Source organism: Poromitra crassiceps (assembly GCF_964638095.1).
Source record: "Poromitra crassiceps genome assembly, chromosome: 15".
Taxonomy (NCBI): Eukaryota; Metazoa; Chordata; class Actinopteri; order Beryciformes; family Melamphaidae; genus Poromitra; species Poromitra crassiceps.
Genome location: NC_139634.1, coordinates 16,926,145 through 16,941,378, shown reverse-complemented (window position 1 = coordinate 16,941,378; position 15,234 = coordinate 16,926,145). Strand labels below are relative to the sequence as shown.

Genomic DNA, 15,234 nt, shown 5'->3' with positions numbered 1-15,234 from the left:
AACTGTAAAATGTGACCAATGACCATACACCCATTAAATCACCCTATAACATTATCCACAAACTGTGTCTCCCATCCCATTCCAGAGCTAGATTTATCTTCTGGTGACACACTGTAACAGTCTTGGCTTCCTGCTTTCTACCTTCAGGAGAGCCTTGTCTGTGTTCACACACCAAGTGGTTAGGGTTAGTGCGCTATTAGCCTCTCTGGTCTATTTTGGATTACCAGAGGCACCAAAAGTCCCAAAGACCAGAGAGGCAAGACTTTTCAAGATCTTAGGAATCACAATTTCTACTTCTGGTATAAGGTGGCTCTCTTCCATTTAAGATGATTATTGATCTAAGATGATCTCATTCACTTACAAGAACATCTCACTACTGACAAAGGCGTTCAGACATTGAGCATTCAGATGTGTGGCTGAGGAGCAGTTATGCTCTCTAACCTCTGGTTTGCCTCCCAGGGACCCCAGCAGCTAAGCTGTAAACAAAATATATCTGTGACATTATGCTTTCAAGTCTGCCTCATGGCCTTGGCTGTATATCATGTGCTCTTTCTCCCCCCATCTTTCTCGTCTCTCTGCCTTCTACCATCAGCACATTGGAGAATGTTGCATGTTGTGACAAAGACTGGAACACAAGGTTTCTCCCACCAACAGGTCAAACTTCCCAGGCGTGAATCGAAACGGAGAAGTCACAGCCTTCCTCTCAAATCATATGATGAGAAATAATGAAAGTATGGAAATGCTACATCTTGGTTAAATTTTAGATAGGGGGGGGGGGGGTATTTGTGAGACGAAAAGGGAAAGAGCTGACTCGTTCACTGGAGAGCAGCATGTGTTTGTGTGAAATTGATCTCAATAAACTTGTCAGCTAGGTATAGACGGTTTTAACTTGACAACAAAAACATTTGAAATTGAACCCCAGCTCACTTCCTGTTACAGTGTTTGCTATGGACAGAAAAAAAGAAGAAGGAGCAGAGCAGGACTGACAATTTGGTGAAAACCGTCTATATCAGACCAGTGTTTGTTCAGAGATACACAAGCATCTCACCTTGATACAGAGGTACGCAGCCTCTCTCAGTATGGCACATGCAGGGTGCTTCACAGGGTCTCGACTTGTGTTTTCAGCACCTCCAAGATGCTTCGTGTTTATGAACAAAGTGAGGGAAAGCCGGGGACAGATGCAAACACGGGGGACATCTTCAACGGGGGTCTGTGGTCCTTCTTCCAAGCCAGCCTCAAAAGCCCGGTCCTGGGGGGGGACGCAGGAGAGTTCTACCCTACCACTTCCAATGCCAGTGGTATCTGTCAGTCTCAGCGGGGTTTCCTTCACTTTCTTTTATGTGCTTTGATGTCAAACTCATTTTTAGTTCACGGGCCACATGGGACCCAATTTGGTCTCAAATGGGCCAGACAAAGAAAATCAATGCACAATAACCTATAAACAACAACACCTCCACATTTTCCAATTTCTTGCAGTGTAAAGAATGACAGGTAACCTACATTTTAAGGACACACTTTTACATAGTGTTATCTCAGCTACCATAGGCCTATCAAACACATGATCAAATCCACTATTCTGTAACTGCATTACAAATTGACACCAACGGTGCCATTTCTCTATAGTCAAGCGTAATGAAAATAGTTGACCATTTAGTGAATACAGAAAACATGAATAGGCTACAACTTTTAACTTGCTCCTGAAACCTGGTACCTCTTATCCTTCACAAGTGCATCAAATTGGATTGGAGGACTTTTCAGTGGAATTTTTTATACTTTGCAAAATCATCTTGTGGGCCGAATTGGACCGTCAGCTCGGGCGGGCCGGTTCTAGCCCCCGCGCCGTATGTTTGACTCCCCTGTGATAGAACATTTCATCATGTGTCAGAGAGCATGCTAGATGGATGTGACGGATGATCTCTGGCATTAGACCTGTTAGCAATTTTCATTGAGGAACAAGTGTCCTGGTCGATGAGCAACAAGCCACCAGGGTCAGTCTTGATGCTCTGTTTAGGCTTCAGAGTGCAGTTTCTTCTTCTCCAATACTGGCCACATTCCAGGCAAAGTATCGAAAGATTTTGAAAGAATGGACTCATGTGACTATTAATAATGAGAAAGATACACACACTACCATGGAAGTTAGTGGGGGGAGTTTGAAAGCGAGCAGGAGCGGGGGCGTGGTGTGAGCTGAAATTGTCACTTGCATGGTTTCTTTCTGCCAGTATACAGTATATATCGGAGCACAAATGCTTAGACCAGAGACTGAGGGGACAGAAAGGAGATACAGGGTTTAGTTCAGCGCAGATGCGTGTGGATGCTTGTAATCTGTGACTCAGTACACAGTTGATAAGGTTCTTGTACTCAGCTTGGATTAGAAGACCTTAGATTAGTTTGCACACCAGTCAGATTTGTCTGAGCGTGTCTGCCAGTGGAAGCTAGACACACACACTGGTGCTCTGCAGGATGCCACAAAGGAAGATGCTGCAATCGTCCAAGAGGGCTCTTCTGCTTCTCTTACCCTGGCTCGGCGGCTTGGTCCTGGGAGAGGTCGGGGACTTCTGCCCCTGCCTCCGGTTCTTCTACCAAAGCGCTCCTCCAAAGGGCTTTGATACCGAAGGGTACCAGCCCATTTGCCAGCGCTACCGCAACCAGTATCGCTTTGCTAGCCTGTACAACCGGCAAGGTCGCGCACCACTGTACTCTGCCTACATGCTGACTCCTGCAGCAGGCAAACGGCCCAGCAACCGCTGGAAGTATGAACCACAGGTAAGCAGAGAATGTGTGTGTGTGTGTGTGAGAGAGAGAGAGGGGGGGGGGGGGGGGGCTGATAGGGAGAGAAGTGGAGCAGAGCCCCCTTGGAGGATTACAGCATCATCATCTGAGATGAAGGTGCAATAACAACAGAGCAGCCATTGCTAACCATACTCTATAGTTAGCAGATGTATCTCACAAATAGTACGATGCATTTGCATGTAGACCTGGTGGATATGCGTGTGTAGGTTTTAACATGGTGACAGAGGATGTGTGAGCATTGAGCAACAGGACGTTTCCGTGAAATTGAAGTGTGTGAAGTGCGGTCAATGTGTGAGATTGGCATCTATATGCAGGTTGTGCACTTCTCTATAGCAATTAAAGTGTCTCCCCGACAGTAAATACCGAGGGTTTGGAGCCAAAGTAAGTGCGATTTTGGGCGAATATGAGTATTATATAATAATAATAATAATAATACATACATTTTATATAGCGCTTTTCTGGGAAACTCAAAGACGCTTTATAATACATAGAAAAGTAATACAGTAAACAAACGAAATAACAAGAACGAATACAGGTACAAAACAAATACAAATCAATAGATTGCAGAGATGGAATGGTGGTTAGAGGTAGAAGTCAGATATTGTAGGCTGTTTTGAAGAGGTGGGATATACAATTAAAAGGTCTCAGTGAGATATTTTCAGTGCCAAAGGGACACAACCGAAATCATGAAGAGTAAGGTTTTGTTTGCTGCGAAAAAAGGGCGTAACTCCACTTAATTGCCGTTTTGACACTGAACAAGCATCGTGGGTAGAGGATTCTAACAGCACTTAAGTCAACTCATCAAAATGCATGCTGAATGAAGTAATGCTAGCATGATTGCAGCATGATCATATCATTTTTAGTATCCTATTCAAATCCTAATTAATGTTCTAGGTCAATATTAGATTAATGTAATTATGTTAATATTCCCATGAAATACTTAGGCTAGTTTCAAAATGATTTTGTTTATAATGGAGTGTGAACTGGTCAAGATGAGCACAGATGAGACATAACAATGCCACATACATCAATAAGTACTATCAAATGTATTATACTAGCAAAATAAAAAAGTAGTAGTTTAGAATCCTACAAGGCCTTTGGTGAAAGTTGCTGAGCATTACTTACAGATATTCATTCTGATCTTGTTTTATATTTCAGTGTTGATTGAAGTGTAATTGCTAGATTTGTATTAAAATGAACGTGTTTTTACAATTGTTTACTTACATACACCCATATGCTACATGGCTGTATTGGCACAATGTTTGTGCCAAAAAGACATATTAAACTTTTTCACAATTTGTTTTTAAGTTAAAGTGATAATACGGAAGATTTTCATCTAATGTGACTTAACACAATGGTGATTGAGCCTATATGGCCCATTGATGGAAGCCTTTGCATTTTCAGTATTGCAGCATTTATGAACTTGGTGTCTGTGGTGACACAGGGTGGGCGGAGCTAACGCTATGGTCTCACTCTGCAGGTTACTGTAGGTTCCTGACAACTCTTGTGTGAAGATAAGCTACTTGTTTCCGGTCTCTGCTAGCATTACGGGTGGTTACAACTTACTATGGCCAAACAAACTGAGTAATGCCATATAATAACACGGTTTGGATCTCACCTGCAAATATGACTGCTCATGGCCATAGGTGTATCAAATTTTCCGTATTATCACTTTAACAAATATAATTAAACTTAAAGTGTAGCAGGATTGTTGATATAATAATGCTCAATCTGACACAACAAAAAGTTTAAATATTGTGCTTACTATGTGGTAACGGCAGCTGATCCAAGTTTGATCAAAATTGGTTTGGGCTCTCCTGTAAAATCTACTATAACACACATATGCCCCGCCCCTTTGGCTCCAAGCCTTCAATATACAGTGTGAACGCCACCTGACAGTCTTTTAACTGGTGAGGTAACAAAGAACTGAAACTAACACTTCATAACTTCTCTTTCAATTTTCTTTTCCAAACTGCATGACTGGACACACTCTTTCACTCTATGAACATACAATTGTGCATGCTCACATTGTACAAAACACTGTTGTAGCTCTTATAGGGGTGTCTCACTCCTCCCTCTCTCTCTCTCTGCTCTAAGCTGGCGTTCTCCGGTTCCAGCCCAGAGATGCAGGCCTTCCCCAAACGTGGCAACATCGACGACCAGAATGTGATTGAGAGCCAGGCGGTGCTTCTGGACTACAAAAACTCCAACTACACCAGGGGCCACCTCAGCCCCAGCTCGCACCACCGCACCAAGGAGGACCGGGAGGCCACCTTCACCCTGACAAATGTCGTCCCTCAGCGGGCGGGCTCCAACTCTGGCCCCTGGGCTCAGCTGGAGACCGAGGTGAGAGGCAGGCTCCAGGCTTTCTGTGAGGGGCCCGCGTATGTGATCACCGGCGCCTTGCCTTACGTCTCGGGTGGGCCCTGGATCAACAACAGGGTGGCGGTGCCCGAGTACATGTGGTCCGCCTACTGCTGCCCGTCCTACAACGGCAGCCTTCCAGAGTCCGTGCAGCCCTATTACCCCACGTATGCCGCGGTGGGAAGAAACGACCATCAGAGCGGGGAGGAGATCGTGGAGGTGGATCCCAAGGTCAAGGTGTCGGTGCGGGGGTACGATGTGAGACGGATGCCCTTGGAGACCCTGGAGACTATTCTGACAAAAAGGCTAGCCATGCCCATCAGCCTGTTTCATGGGCAGTGCCAGTGACACGCCTGGGTGAAACCAGATGGCAAATTGATTACACACATCTCAATCAGCAGCTTCTCCGTTTAATTTAGTGATTGCAACACCCTTTACTCCCCCTCTCCTCCATCTGTTTCAATGCCTACCTGTGGCTCCTGGGTGGTTAGGGCCACCAAGGACATAGCACCCTCTGGTGGCCTAAACCAGCCTCCTCCCACCCAGACACACAAGTTAAAGCAAGAAACGCACTCACTCTCACACACACTCACACACACACACACACACACACTTACTTTAGTGACTCAATTTTTCATCCATTCAAATGCTGTCATTTCACATGATTTTGTAAAATACTCGTCACCAGAGAGCCTCTTGCCAATGCCATCTTATAAAATGTTGTAAACCTATGATTTTCCAATGAAAAATGATCTAAAAGAGCAATCTGAAGAATTCAAATGTTTATTTCTCATTGGTATGACCAAAAAACAAACCCAAATGTCCATATTTTTGGGGGAGGGGTGAACAAGGCAATCCTAATTTTAACATTAAAATGAATTATTGATACAAAGATAAAAATGTACATATATTTTGAAAATCATAAATAAGCACAACAAGCTTTTTTTCTTTCTGTCTTTCTATGTACAAATTAAAACACCTCCAAATGGCTTAATGTCTGAGATTGATTTCATTTATCTTCTTTTAGGGAAATGCCATGTACAGTACAATTGACTTCCTGTCAACTCTGGACATTTAATTAACCTCTTTTTAAAAATATCTGCATATCCATCTCCTGCTTTCTCCTAATGTCAAGTTGTCAACTCAACTTTTCATCCTGTCTGTTAAGAAAGGCAACTCCAGATCACTGAGAAGAACACGAGCATCCACCTTTCACATTCGTCCAAAAAAATCCTGCATTCTACCACATTCGTCTGCTCAAACTGCTCCTTCTTTCCAGGTCCATCAAACATTTTGAGGGGAAAAACTCTAAAAGCACTGGTGGGTTTTCAACTGCTCCACATCGCTGAAGCTCCTTCCACATTGTGCACACTGGAGCACTGCCCTTTCACTGCTGTGAATGAGCTGGTGTCTCTTTAGATACTCCACGCGACTGAAGCGCTTCCCGCACGCCTCGCACCCGTACGGACGCTCGCCCGTGTGGATCCGCTGGTGCCGCTCCAGGTTGCCCAGACGACTGAAGCTGCGGCCGCACTGGTGGCAGCGGTGCGGCCTCTCGCCCGTGTGCACCAGCTGGTGGCGCTCCAGCGAGCGAGAGTGCGTGAAGCGCTTGCCGCAGATCTCGCAGCAGTGCGGCCGCTCGGCGGCGCAGGCGCACTCGTGGTTCTTAAGTGCCCAGGCGTGGCTGAAGGAGTTGCCGCACGAGGCGCAGGGGAAAGGCGTGTCCTCTTCTCCGCTGCCCTGTAAATGGGCGCCCCCTAGAGGACAGGGGTGCTCCTCCACCTCGGCCGCCGTGGTGAAGCCTCCTCCGCACTGCGGGCAGAAGTGCAGCAGATCTCCGCCTCCCTCTTCCTCCCCGCCGCTGTCGCCGGCGCTGCCCGGGGTCGACAGGGGCGGCAGCTCGTCCGGCCCTCCCTGCTCCGCTGCATCGTCCGCAGCCATGACCACGTCCAAGTCCCCCTCTCTCTTCAACCAGCCTGAGGCCCCGCCCCTCACGCTGTCCTTCGCCCTGCCTCGCTCCAGCAGGTCCTCTCTCTCCAGGGTGGGCGGCTCGGGCTCCAGCTCTCCGTCCTGCTCCAGCCCGTCCAGGCCGATGTACTTGGGGGCCAAGCTCTTCTCACTGCCCCGGACTATCTCTGGGCTGGGGCTGTCCGGCCCGGAGGCCCTCATGGCGGCCTGCTCGCGGCCCCTCTCAGCGCTCAGCGCCGTCTCCAGACCCCTCAGCTCATCCATGGTCATGCCGCCCTCCGACGGCTCCGTTGAGCCCACCTCCCAGTCCTCTCTGTCTCGTGGATGAAGGGCCGGGGGATGATCTGACAGATCTCCTGTGGAGAAGAGACAGAGAGAGAGGAGAAGATGTGTGGGAAGAGTGAGATGGCATGAGTGATCATTTCACTGAGCATTTCACCCATTTCCTCTCCCTCAGTGAATGTGTCCCTGGTCCATTACCTTCGCTGTGTGCTCTGGAGCCGGTGTGGAGGTTCTGGTTGGGCAGTTCCATCTTCAGAGCCTCCTTGATTAGCCGGAGGGAGGCGGGTTGATAGCCCTCTAGGTGACCGAACTGCATACACAATCAGACTTATCAGGCTTGATTTTATTAGAGGCCACACAACAGTAAATTAAATGTATTTTATTGTCTGCTTGCACATGCTTTTTTCAAGTTTTTTAAAATCAACTTACAAACACCCATTACAGCCACATAATATAAGTCATCTCCATGCCCATTCCGATGTTTACGATATATCTCAATCTGAAGATAAGCTAAAGCTAAATAAACCTATATCTTAGTCCCTCCTCACTCTGTGATTCAACTCACAAATGACATAAGGTGGCTTTTAAATGTACAGCCATTTACCGCCATTTTACACCCTGTAAAGACTTGACAATGAGACCAATAATGCATTCTGTGTCCGCTTTGAATGTTCAGAGACAGAAGTGGAGCGTGGAGCTGTGCCCGCCACTCGGTCATGTGGTGGAAATATATCAAAAAGCTTTTCCACCTCTTCCAGTAGTAGTATCTGTGCCTAAAAGCTTGCTGCACTTGTGATTTGGAGAGGCCCACTTGACGGTCTCCTCTGGCAGCTAAATATCAAATCAACAGCTTTCCCTTTATCCACTACATCTCATGCAGTCATTCAGTGGCCGGAGACAAAACACGAGCAAAACTCTGTCGCCCTCTGCATCATCTCTCCCGTTCTCTCTCTCCACATTATTTTCTCCACACGAAGCTGCTGAGCAGTGCAGAGATGCTGCTGTGCCACTTTCTCCTCCTCCTCTGAGCCCGTCTCCCTCACCTCCTCTTTGATGTTGGCCGTCTCCGCCCCCTCTCCGCCGAGGCTGCCCTCCCCTTCCTCGTCCTCCACCGGCCCTCCCTCCTCCTCCTCCTCCTCCTCCTCGTCATCCCCGGGGAACTGGATGAGGTACATCTCCCTTTCCTCCTTCCCCCGTCCTCCTCCGCCCGCTGCTGCTGCTGCTACCATCGCCACAGCTCCACCCCCACCTCCTTCTGCTCCTCCACCTTCCTCCCACACGCCTCCGGCACGCCAGCCCTTGCCGTAGCCTGCCGCCGGGCCCTTCTTCAGCTTGCCTCCTGTGGGGAGACGAGAGGAGAGGAGGGAGGAGGGAAGGGTGGGGAGTGGAGGAGAGAGGAAGGAAGGGAGGGAGGTGAGAGAGGAAGGAGAAAGGGGGGGAGGGGAGTAGGGCGCACAGCCGGGGAGAGACAGGAAGGAGAGAGAATTAAATATGAGGGGGAGGGGGAGGGGGAGGGAGAGAGCCACAGAGGGAGAACAGTTGGGGCGAGAGCGAGATAAGTGGGAGGAGATGTTGGGGGGAGAGAGAGGAAGGAGAGAAGAGGGTGGGAGATGAGAAGGAGAGAGGCGGAGGGAGCAGAGGTGGCGTTGGGGGAAGGGAGAGAGGAAAGGGAGCAGGGAGAGAGAGAGCATGATGTACGAGTGAGGAGAGAAGGGGGCGGAGAAGGACAGACGAGAGAGCGGGAGAGGGTGGGGAGGAGAGGAGAGGACACGTGACGGAGAGGAGAGGAAAGGGAGGACGGGTTGAAGGAGAAAGAAGAGGCGAGAAGAGGGGGCGGGAGAGAGGAGGAGTGGAGAGGGAGCGTGTAATTATGGAGGGTAGTGGTGGTGGTGGAGGAGGAGCGGAGGAGGGGGAGAGGGGAGGGGAGGGGAGTGGGGGCGCGCAACGTGATGAAGGAGAGAACAGAGAGCAGGAGAGGAGGTGGGGGCAGGGAGAGAGAGAGAGCGTGAAGGAGAGGAGGAGGAGTTGGAGAGAGGACGAGAGCAGGAAAGAGGGAGGGAGGGAGGGAGAGAAAAAAGTGGAGGAGGTGGGGGCAGGGAGAGGAGAGAGACACAGTGTGCAGAAGCAGCACAGAGGAGTGGGAGGGACAGAATGCAGCGGAGAGAAGAGGAGAGGGGGAGGTGGAGGACGGATAGGGAGCGAGCATGAAGAGGAGGCGGAGGAGGAAGGGAGGAGGGAGAGATCAGCTCGTGCCAGATGGTTTCCAACAAAACAAGTGCGTCTTCACATAAGCCGCAACTGCAAAGCATGATTTCAATTCCCCGTTTCTCGCGGGTAAAATAAAAATAAAAACACACACATGTGGTCAAATAAAATAAAAAACACACGCATATTGTAATAATTTGTCTAGTACAGTGGTTCTCAACATGGGGTCCGGGGACCACCAGGGGGTCCCTAGCAAATGTATGGATTATCACACTTCTAACACAATTACAGAAGATAGAAGAATGAGTGTTTTGATCATAGTTTCTCGTTTATCTCTCTACCTACAATACAGACAATCATGGAATTCTGGACAAAATCATATTTACAATAAAAAATATTAATAGATTTGGGTACGAGAGACAAAATCTCATCAAATGGGGGTCGGTGGCATGGCTCTATGACTACATTAGGGCTCCTTGATATGAAAAGGGTTGAGGATCACTGGTGTAGAGGCTCCTATTAGATCGTAGCGACTGTTGTACACAACACAGACTGAAGCTGATGCCAGCTACCTTGAGGCTCCTGAAGCGATCACACTCACACATACACACACACATCAGAAATACTTACGAGCTGCCTGAATTCTTCGCTTCTTCCGTGCTCCACCACCACCACCACCATCCTCCGCCGCCAAGGCCGCGGCCAGCCCGGCGCTGCGGCGGTTGGCGGCCCAGCCCATGCCGAACTTGCGCTCGTTCCGCAGCTTGTTCTCGGTCAGCCTCAGCCGCAGCTTGAGGGTGTCGTTCTCCTTCCTGTTGAGGGACAGCTCCACCAGGTAGTCGCTCACCGTCTCCTGGAACACCTTGGTGATCTCGCACACCGAGGCCCGGATCAGGCTGTCCATCACGGCCGTCAGGTGGGTCTCGAAGGTGGTCACGCATTCCTCCATCGTGGCCCACGAGTTCGGGCGAAGTGGAGATGGCAGGGGGTGGAGCTGAACATATATTAATGTTAGTCTATGTACTCATGATATAATCAATACATATAGCCCAATTCATATGACCCAATTTCCCCATGGGGATAATTTAAGCATCACATTATCTAATCTAATCTATTAAATACATTTGATGTGCAATATTGTGATATATTGATGGTGTTTGTGATTCGTTGATGTCATGTCTTAATCTGTTTTTATGTAATGTTACATCATGAAATGAATCTCACTGAAAATTAGTTTCCCCACGGGGACAATAAAGTACCTATTACTTTAATCCACAACGTCAATAGCCAAATTAACCAAAGTAACTTAATCCCCATCTGTAATACACTAGCCATAACACGGTGATCTCAGTAGTAAGTATGGTAGGGCTCCATGAATCCACACACACATGTATCGTTCCATATCTCTGTTATCATCAACGAACTTATTGACAAGGCTGCCACTTGCCAGTGTATTTAAAGAGTAGTAAAGCGGTAGTGTATTTTGTTCATAAATACCAACCTGCGTCACGTTAGCTTGCTAGTAACTTGCCGACTTGTAATATGGATGGCATACATACAGGCTACTCACTGTAAAGAGAAGCGCAGCAGAAAGCTCTCCGTAGCGGGTGGAAAGTGGTCGTGCTAGCAGAATGGCTAATTTAGCTCAGATACGCACCGTTTGTTTGCTGAAAGCAGGAGAGGAAGACGTCAAACGGCGACAGACCGGGTGAGTTGACGGTTCACGGACACGCCTGGCCGCTGTTCATGAGCACAGAGACGGGCTGACAAAGAGAAAAGACATCCAACTTCTGCCCTCTCTCTCTCCAGCAGCACAGTGTTTTCCTTCTCTCGTCTCCTTCAACACTGCTAAGGATGCTTGAGAGAACTGCGCATGCGCAGTACCGTAATTACCCTACACTCAAGAGCGGCCGCACCCTAAAAACCTCTTTAATAAGGAGGCTTTCTTATGTCATGATGCGATCCTCCTAGCGGTGGTTGGTAGATTTTTAGGAAACAATAAGGGAATATAATAATATATATTTTCCGCGGGGTTGGCGTTTTGTTTAGCTTACACCAACAAAGCATGGATACTACTCCTACTTGTAGAGATGCCAAAAGCTATATCTTCCCGGAGGGATGGAGGCGCTGTGGTCATCCACGTTATGAGACACATGATCGCACGCTCCCGAGGAAGACAAGTGGTTCCTCCTCCTCTTTCCGCCAGCAAGCCGCTGCAAGCACACAGTTGAATCGCACACGCCTGCAGTCCGTTGAGCGCAGAAAGGAGCAATCATGCCGATGTTTATGGTAAACACCAATGTAGCCAAAAGCGACGTCCCGCCCGCGCTGCTGTCCGAGGCCACAGAGGAGCTGGCTAAAGCGATGGGAAAACCTGCACAGGTAGGCCGGGGGAGGGTGGATTACTTCTTAGCATAACATAACGTCATATCTTCACATAGGTTGTATATTAGGAAGCTGATGGCTGACCACCACCACCTTCAAGGAGATCTGACTCATCTACAAGAGCCCCATCCATGTCTGCAGGCAGCTAAAAGCTTCTGAGTGCGTGTGCGTGGTGCGAGACGATGAGCATGCGCAATCTATCCCAACAGAACTAGGACTGCTGCATTGTCGTGTGAAGTAATGCGTCTCCATCCAATCCAAACCAAATCCTTATTGCAAACATTTCTTTGACTGTTGTTTGTGTAGAGTCGTGTTGGGCAAATTATTGATATGTTTGATGATTGATAGTTCACTAAATCATAGCTAGGCCTGCTATTAGCAAAGTCTCCATTGTGTAACGGTTATCCAATCAGACATTTTATAATAATGGGACTATGTAATATGCCTATAGGCTATGTAACTCTGATATAATTTAAAATAATTTCTTTGACACCAAAACTTTGAACCAATCTTCATATCCACAAAATGTTGGATGTGAGCACTGACTGAATAAGTCAGATATTGTTATTGTGTCACTGTGATGATAGATTACGGTATTAGATGCATGTCATTTAACTAGCTTGTACAGACTTATCCAAGGGAGTATTGGTCCAGAATGCCGCCCCCCCCTTCTTTTCTTTTTAGATATGGCTCAAAACTAAGGAACAAGTATTTTGCTTTAACTTTGCTCTCTGTTGTAAAGCTAAAAACTACAAGATCACTTCTGGGCTCACATAGGCCGTGATTGGGAGGCGTAATTACAGTCTACCCACTTCTCCACTCTCCAGGGACCACTACACCACTGGCTGTGAATATTGAGTGTCACACCTTGCCATACCCAGTTTATCAATCCCATACCTTTGGGCATGTAATGACTGACATTCAATAGCAACATGTAGCCTACAGTATATGAGGAATTGTGTGTGCGTGCGCTGGGCTGACATCTGTCTTGTGTCTTGTTCCAGTACATCGCTGTGCACGTGGTCCCTGACCAGATGATGATGTTCGGAGGGAAGGGCGACCCCTGTGCCCTCTGCTCCCTGCACAGCATCGGCAAGATCAGCGGTGCTCAGAACAGACAATATTCTAAACTGCTGTGTGGGCTGCTCAACAAACACCTGGGCGTCTCTCCTGACAGGTACAGTAGCAGTCGCAGAAAAGCACATGAATTATACTGAACAAAAGTACAAACAACACTTTTGATGTGTGGCATATCAAGTTGCTGAGTAAACAGCAAAAATGTGCAGTTTTATCATGGGCAACAGCTCTGGTGGACATTCCATTCCGTTATGTCATTTAGCAGAAGCTTTTGTCCCAAAGCGACTTATTACAATATCACATTTTGTCAACAGTACAGAAAACGACAGCAACACAATCAATGGCAGCTAAGAAGACATTTTGAAGGACTAGAGTAGCATCATGTAGAAAGTAGTTTGAGAAGGAATAAGTAACATGTAGTATAAGTAAGTAGTTTGAGAAGGAATAAGTGAAAACATTTTTTTTTTATTAAAAGATGTTCAAGTTCAAGAAGGGCCCAGGTGTAGCCTGGAAAGGTGAGACATTCCTGTAGTCAGCATGCCAGTCAGCATACCAATCGCACGCTCCCTCAAAACTTGCGACATCTTAGACTGGCCTTTTATTGTGACCCACGCAAGGCACACACCTGTGCAGTGTGCAATAATCATGATGTGTTGCGTTTATATTTTTGTTCAGATAGGTGTCATTTTGCATATCTCACACATACATCAGTGTTAATGGCCCGTTCCTTTATCGCAAAATAACTGGGATGTGGAGGCTAAATGACATTACATCAGTTTTGTTAGCATTCCATTTGCAGAAAACTGGAGCTGGGAACTTGGTCAGATCCAGTCGCTAGCCAGCCAGGCTAGCCATTGTTGGCAATAATGGATAACAAGGCATTTCGCAGCATTTTGCGCATACAACCACTGCAGCAACATGTCCACACAGATAGAAGTTAGGCAGTGTTGTGTCTACAGCTGATTTAATGAAACACAAACAAGGCAGAAGTGCTAATAAAGAGCATTTACTACGATTATAACTACTGTTGTTGCGTGAAGCAGCCGTCTTGGATTTTTGAGGTCGGGGCTGCTGAGGCTCCTACGACTTTGGAATGGGAAATACCAGCTCTGGTGACGTCACCGTCCCAGCTCATGACTTTTGAACCGTAAGATTACCAGTTCCCAGTTATGAAGGAATGCACGATAAAGTCCAACCTCATTAACTGTGTGTCTTTGGCTCTGTTGCAGGATCTATATTAACTTTGTGGACATGGAGGCAGCCAACGTGGCCTGGAACAACTCCACCTTCGGCTGAGCTGGAGGTCAACACACTTGAACTGAAGCACATTCCAGTATTTTCCTGTATGAGCATAGTTCAAAGGTTAAATGAAGAAAGCAGAGACACCCGGCAATCCACTGGGCTAACATAAGAGTATACTGTAGAGCACTTAGCTGGAGCCCTCGCTTTGCACTGGACCTTAATTCACCTCAAGTTAATAAAGTGACCCCTGCTGATTCCAAAATTTTGTTATGCATTTCTTTTCCTTGTTTACCTGGTATTCATAGGGACGTGTTAATTTGACACTCAGATCTGTTTGCATGAATGATTTGCTACCTGGTGGGAAGAAATAAGTATATCCATTGAACTGAATTGACTGATAAATAATAGTTCAGGCTGATCAGCTATCAGCACTTTATTTTTAGATGATTCTGGTGATAGTAGTCCATTAACATTCTTACACTACACAGCTTATTTCAAACATAGGTATGCATTATAATGCTCACTGTATGACATATTTTGCATATATTTGACATATACACCTTCGGTTTTCATTATTATTTTTAATACTCAAAAGTGTATGCCTACATTTGAAACACTTGTTTGGTACATCCATGAGCTGATTATATACAATAGATGCATGATGAAAAGTGGCATCTTTAAATTGTATGTTGTGGGATGATGTTATCTGAATAAATAAAATGTAAAAAATATACTTCAGGATGTCTACTTGCAGACCTGAAGGCAGGTGAAATCTAATTGAAAAAAGGAGAGCACGCACATCCACTCAAAAAGTAGACTCCTCACACTCCGTAGACTTCAGTCAATTTATTGTAGCAATAATGTTTCAAAATGATGGAAACATTATTGCTACAGTTAGTCTATGCAGTGTGGACTCAAGGT

The 15,234-nt window shown here is 46.9% G+C and overlaps 3 protein-coding genes across 3 annotated transcripts; 2 read left to right on the top strand and 1 right to left on the bottom strand.

Moving 5' to 3' along the window:
- The first annotated feature begins 2,287 nt into the window (after positions 1–2,287).
- On the top strand, positions 2,288–5,521 carry LOC310790320 (endonuclease domain-containing 1 protein-like). The gene is made up of 2 exons (XM_083651993.1): positions 2,288–2,763; positions 4,888–5,521. Exons 1-2 carry the CDS (start codon positions 2,461–2,463, stop codon positions 5,500–5,502), a joined length of 918 nt encoding a protein of 305 aa, XP_083508119.1. The 5' UTR covers positions 2,288–2,460; the 3' UTR covers positions 5,503–5,521.
- Positions 5,522–6,427: 906 nt separating this feature from the next.
- LOC310790319 (uncharacterized protein) lies at positions 6,428–11,397 on the bottom strand. Its single transcript, XM_083651992.1, has 5 exons — positions 11,267–11,397; positions 10,240–10,603; positions 8,448–8,743; positions 7,603–7,714; positions 6,428–7,478 (listed from the first exon to the last, which is right to left on the bottom strand). The coding sequence occupies exons 2-5, from the start codon at positions 10,556–10,558 to the stop codon at positions 6,463–6,465; spliced, it is 1,743 nt and encodes a 580-aa protein (XP_083508118.1). The 5' UTR covers positions 10,559–10,603; positions 11,267–11,397; the 3' UTR covers positions 6,428–6,462.
- Positions 11,398–11,818: 421 nt separating this feature from the next.
- On the top strand, positions 11,819–14,939 carry LOC310790612 (macrophage migration inhibitory factor-like). The gene is made up of 3 exons (XM_083652324.1): positions 11,819–11,991; positions 12,999–13,171; positions 14,301–14,939. Exons 1-3 carry the CDS (start codon positions 11,884–11,886, stop codon positions 14,365–14,367), a joined length of 348 nt encoding a protein of 115 aa, XP_083508450.1. The 5' UTR covers positions 11,819–11,883; the 3' UTR covers positions 14,368–14,939.
- Positions 14,940–15,234: the final 295 nt, after the last annotated feature.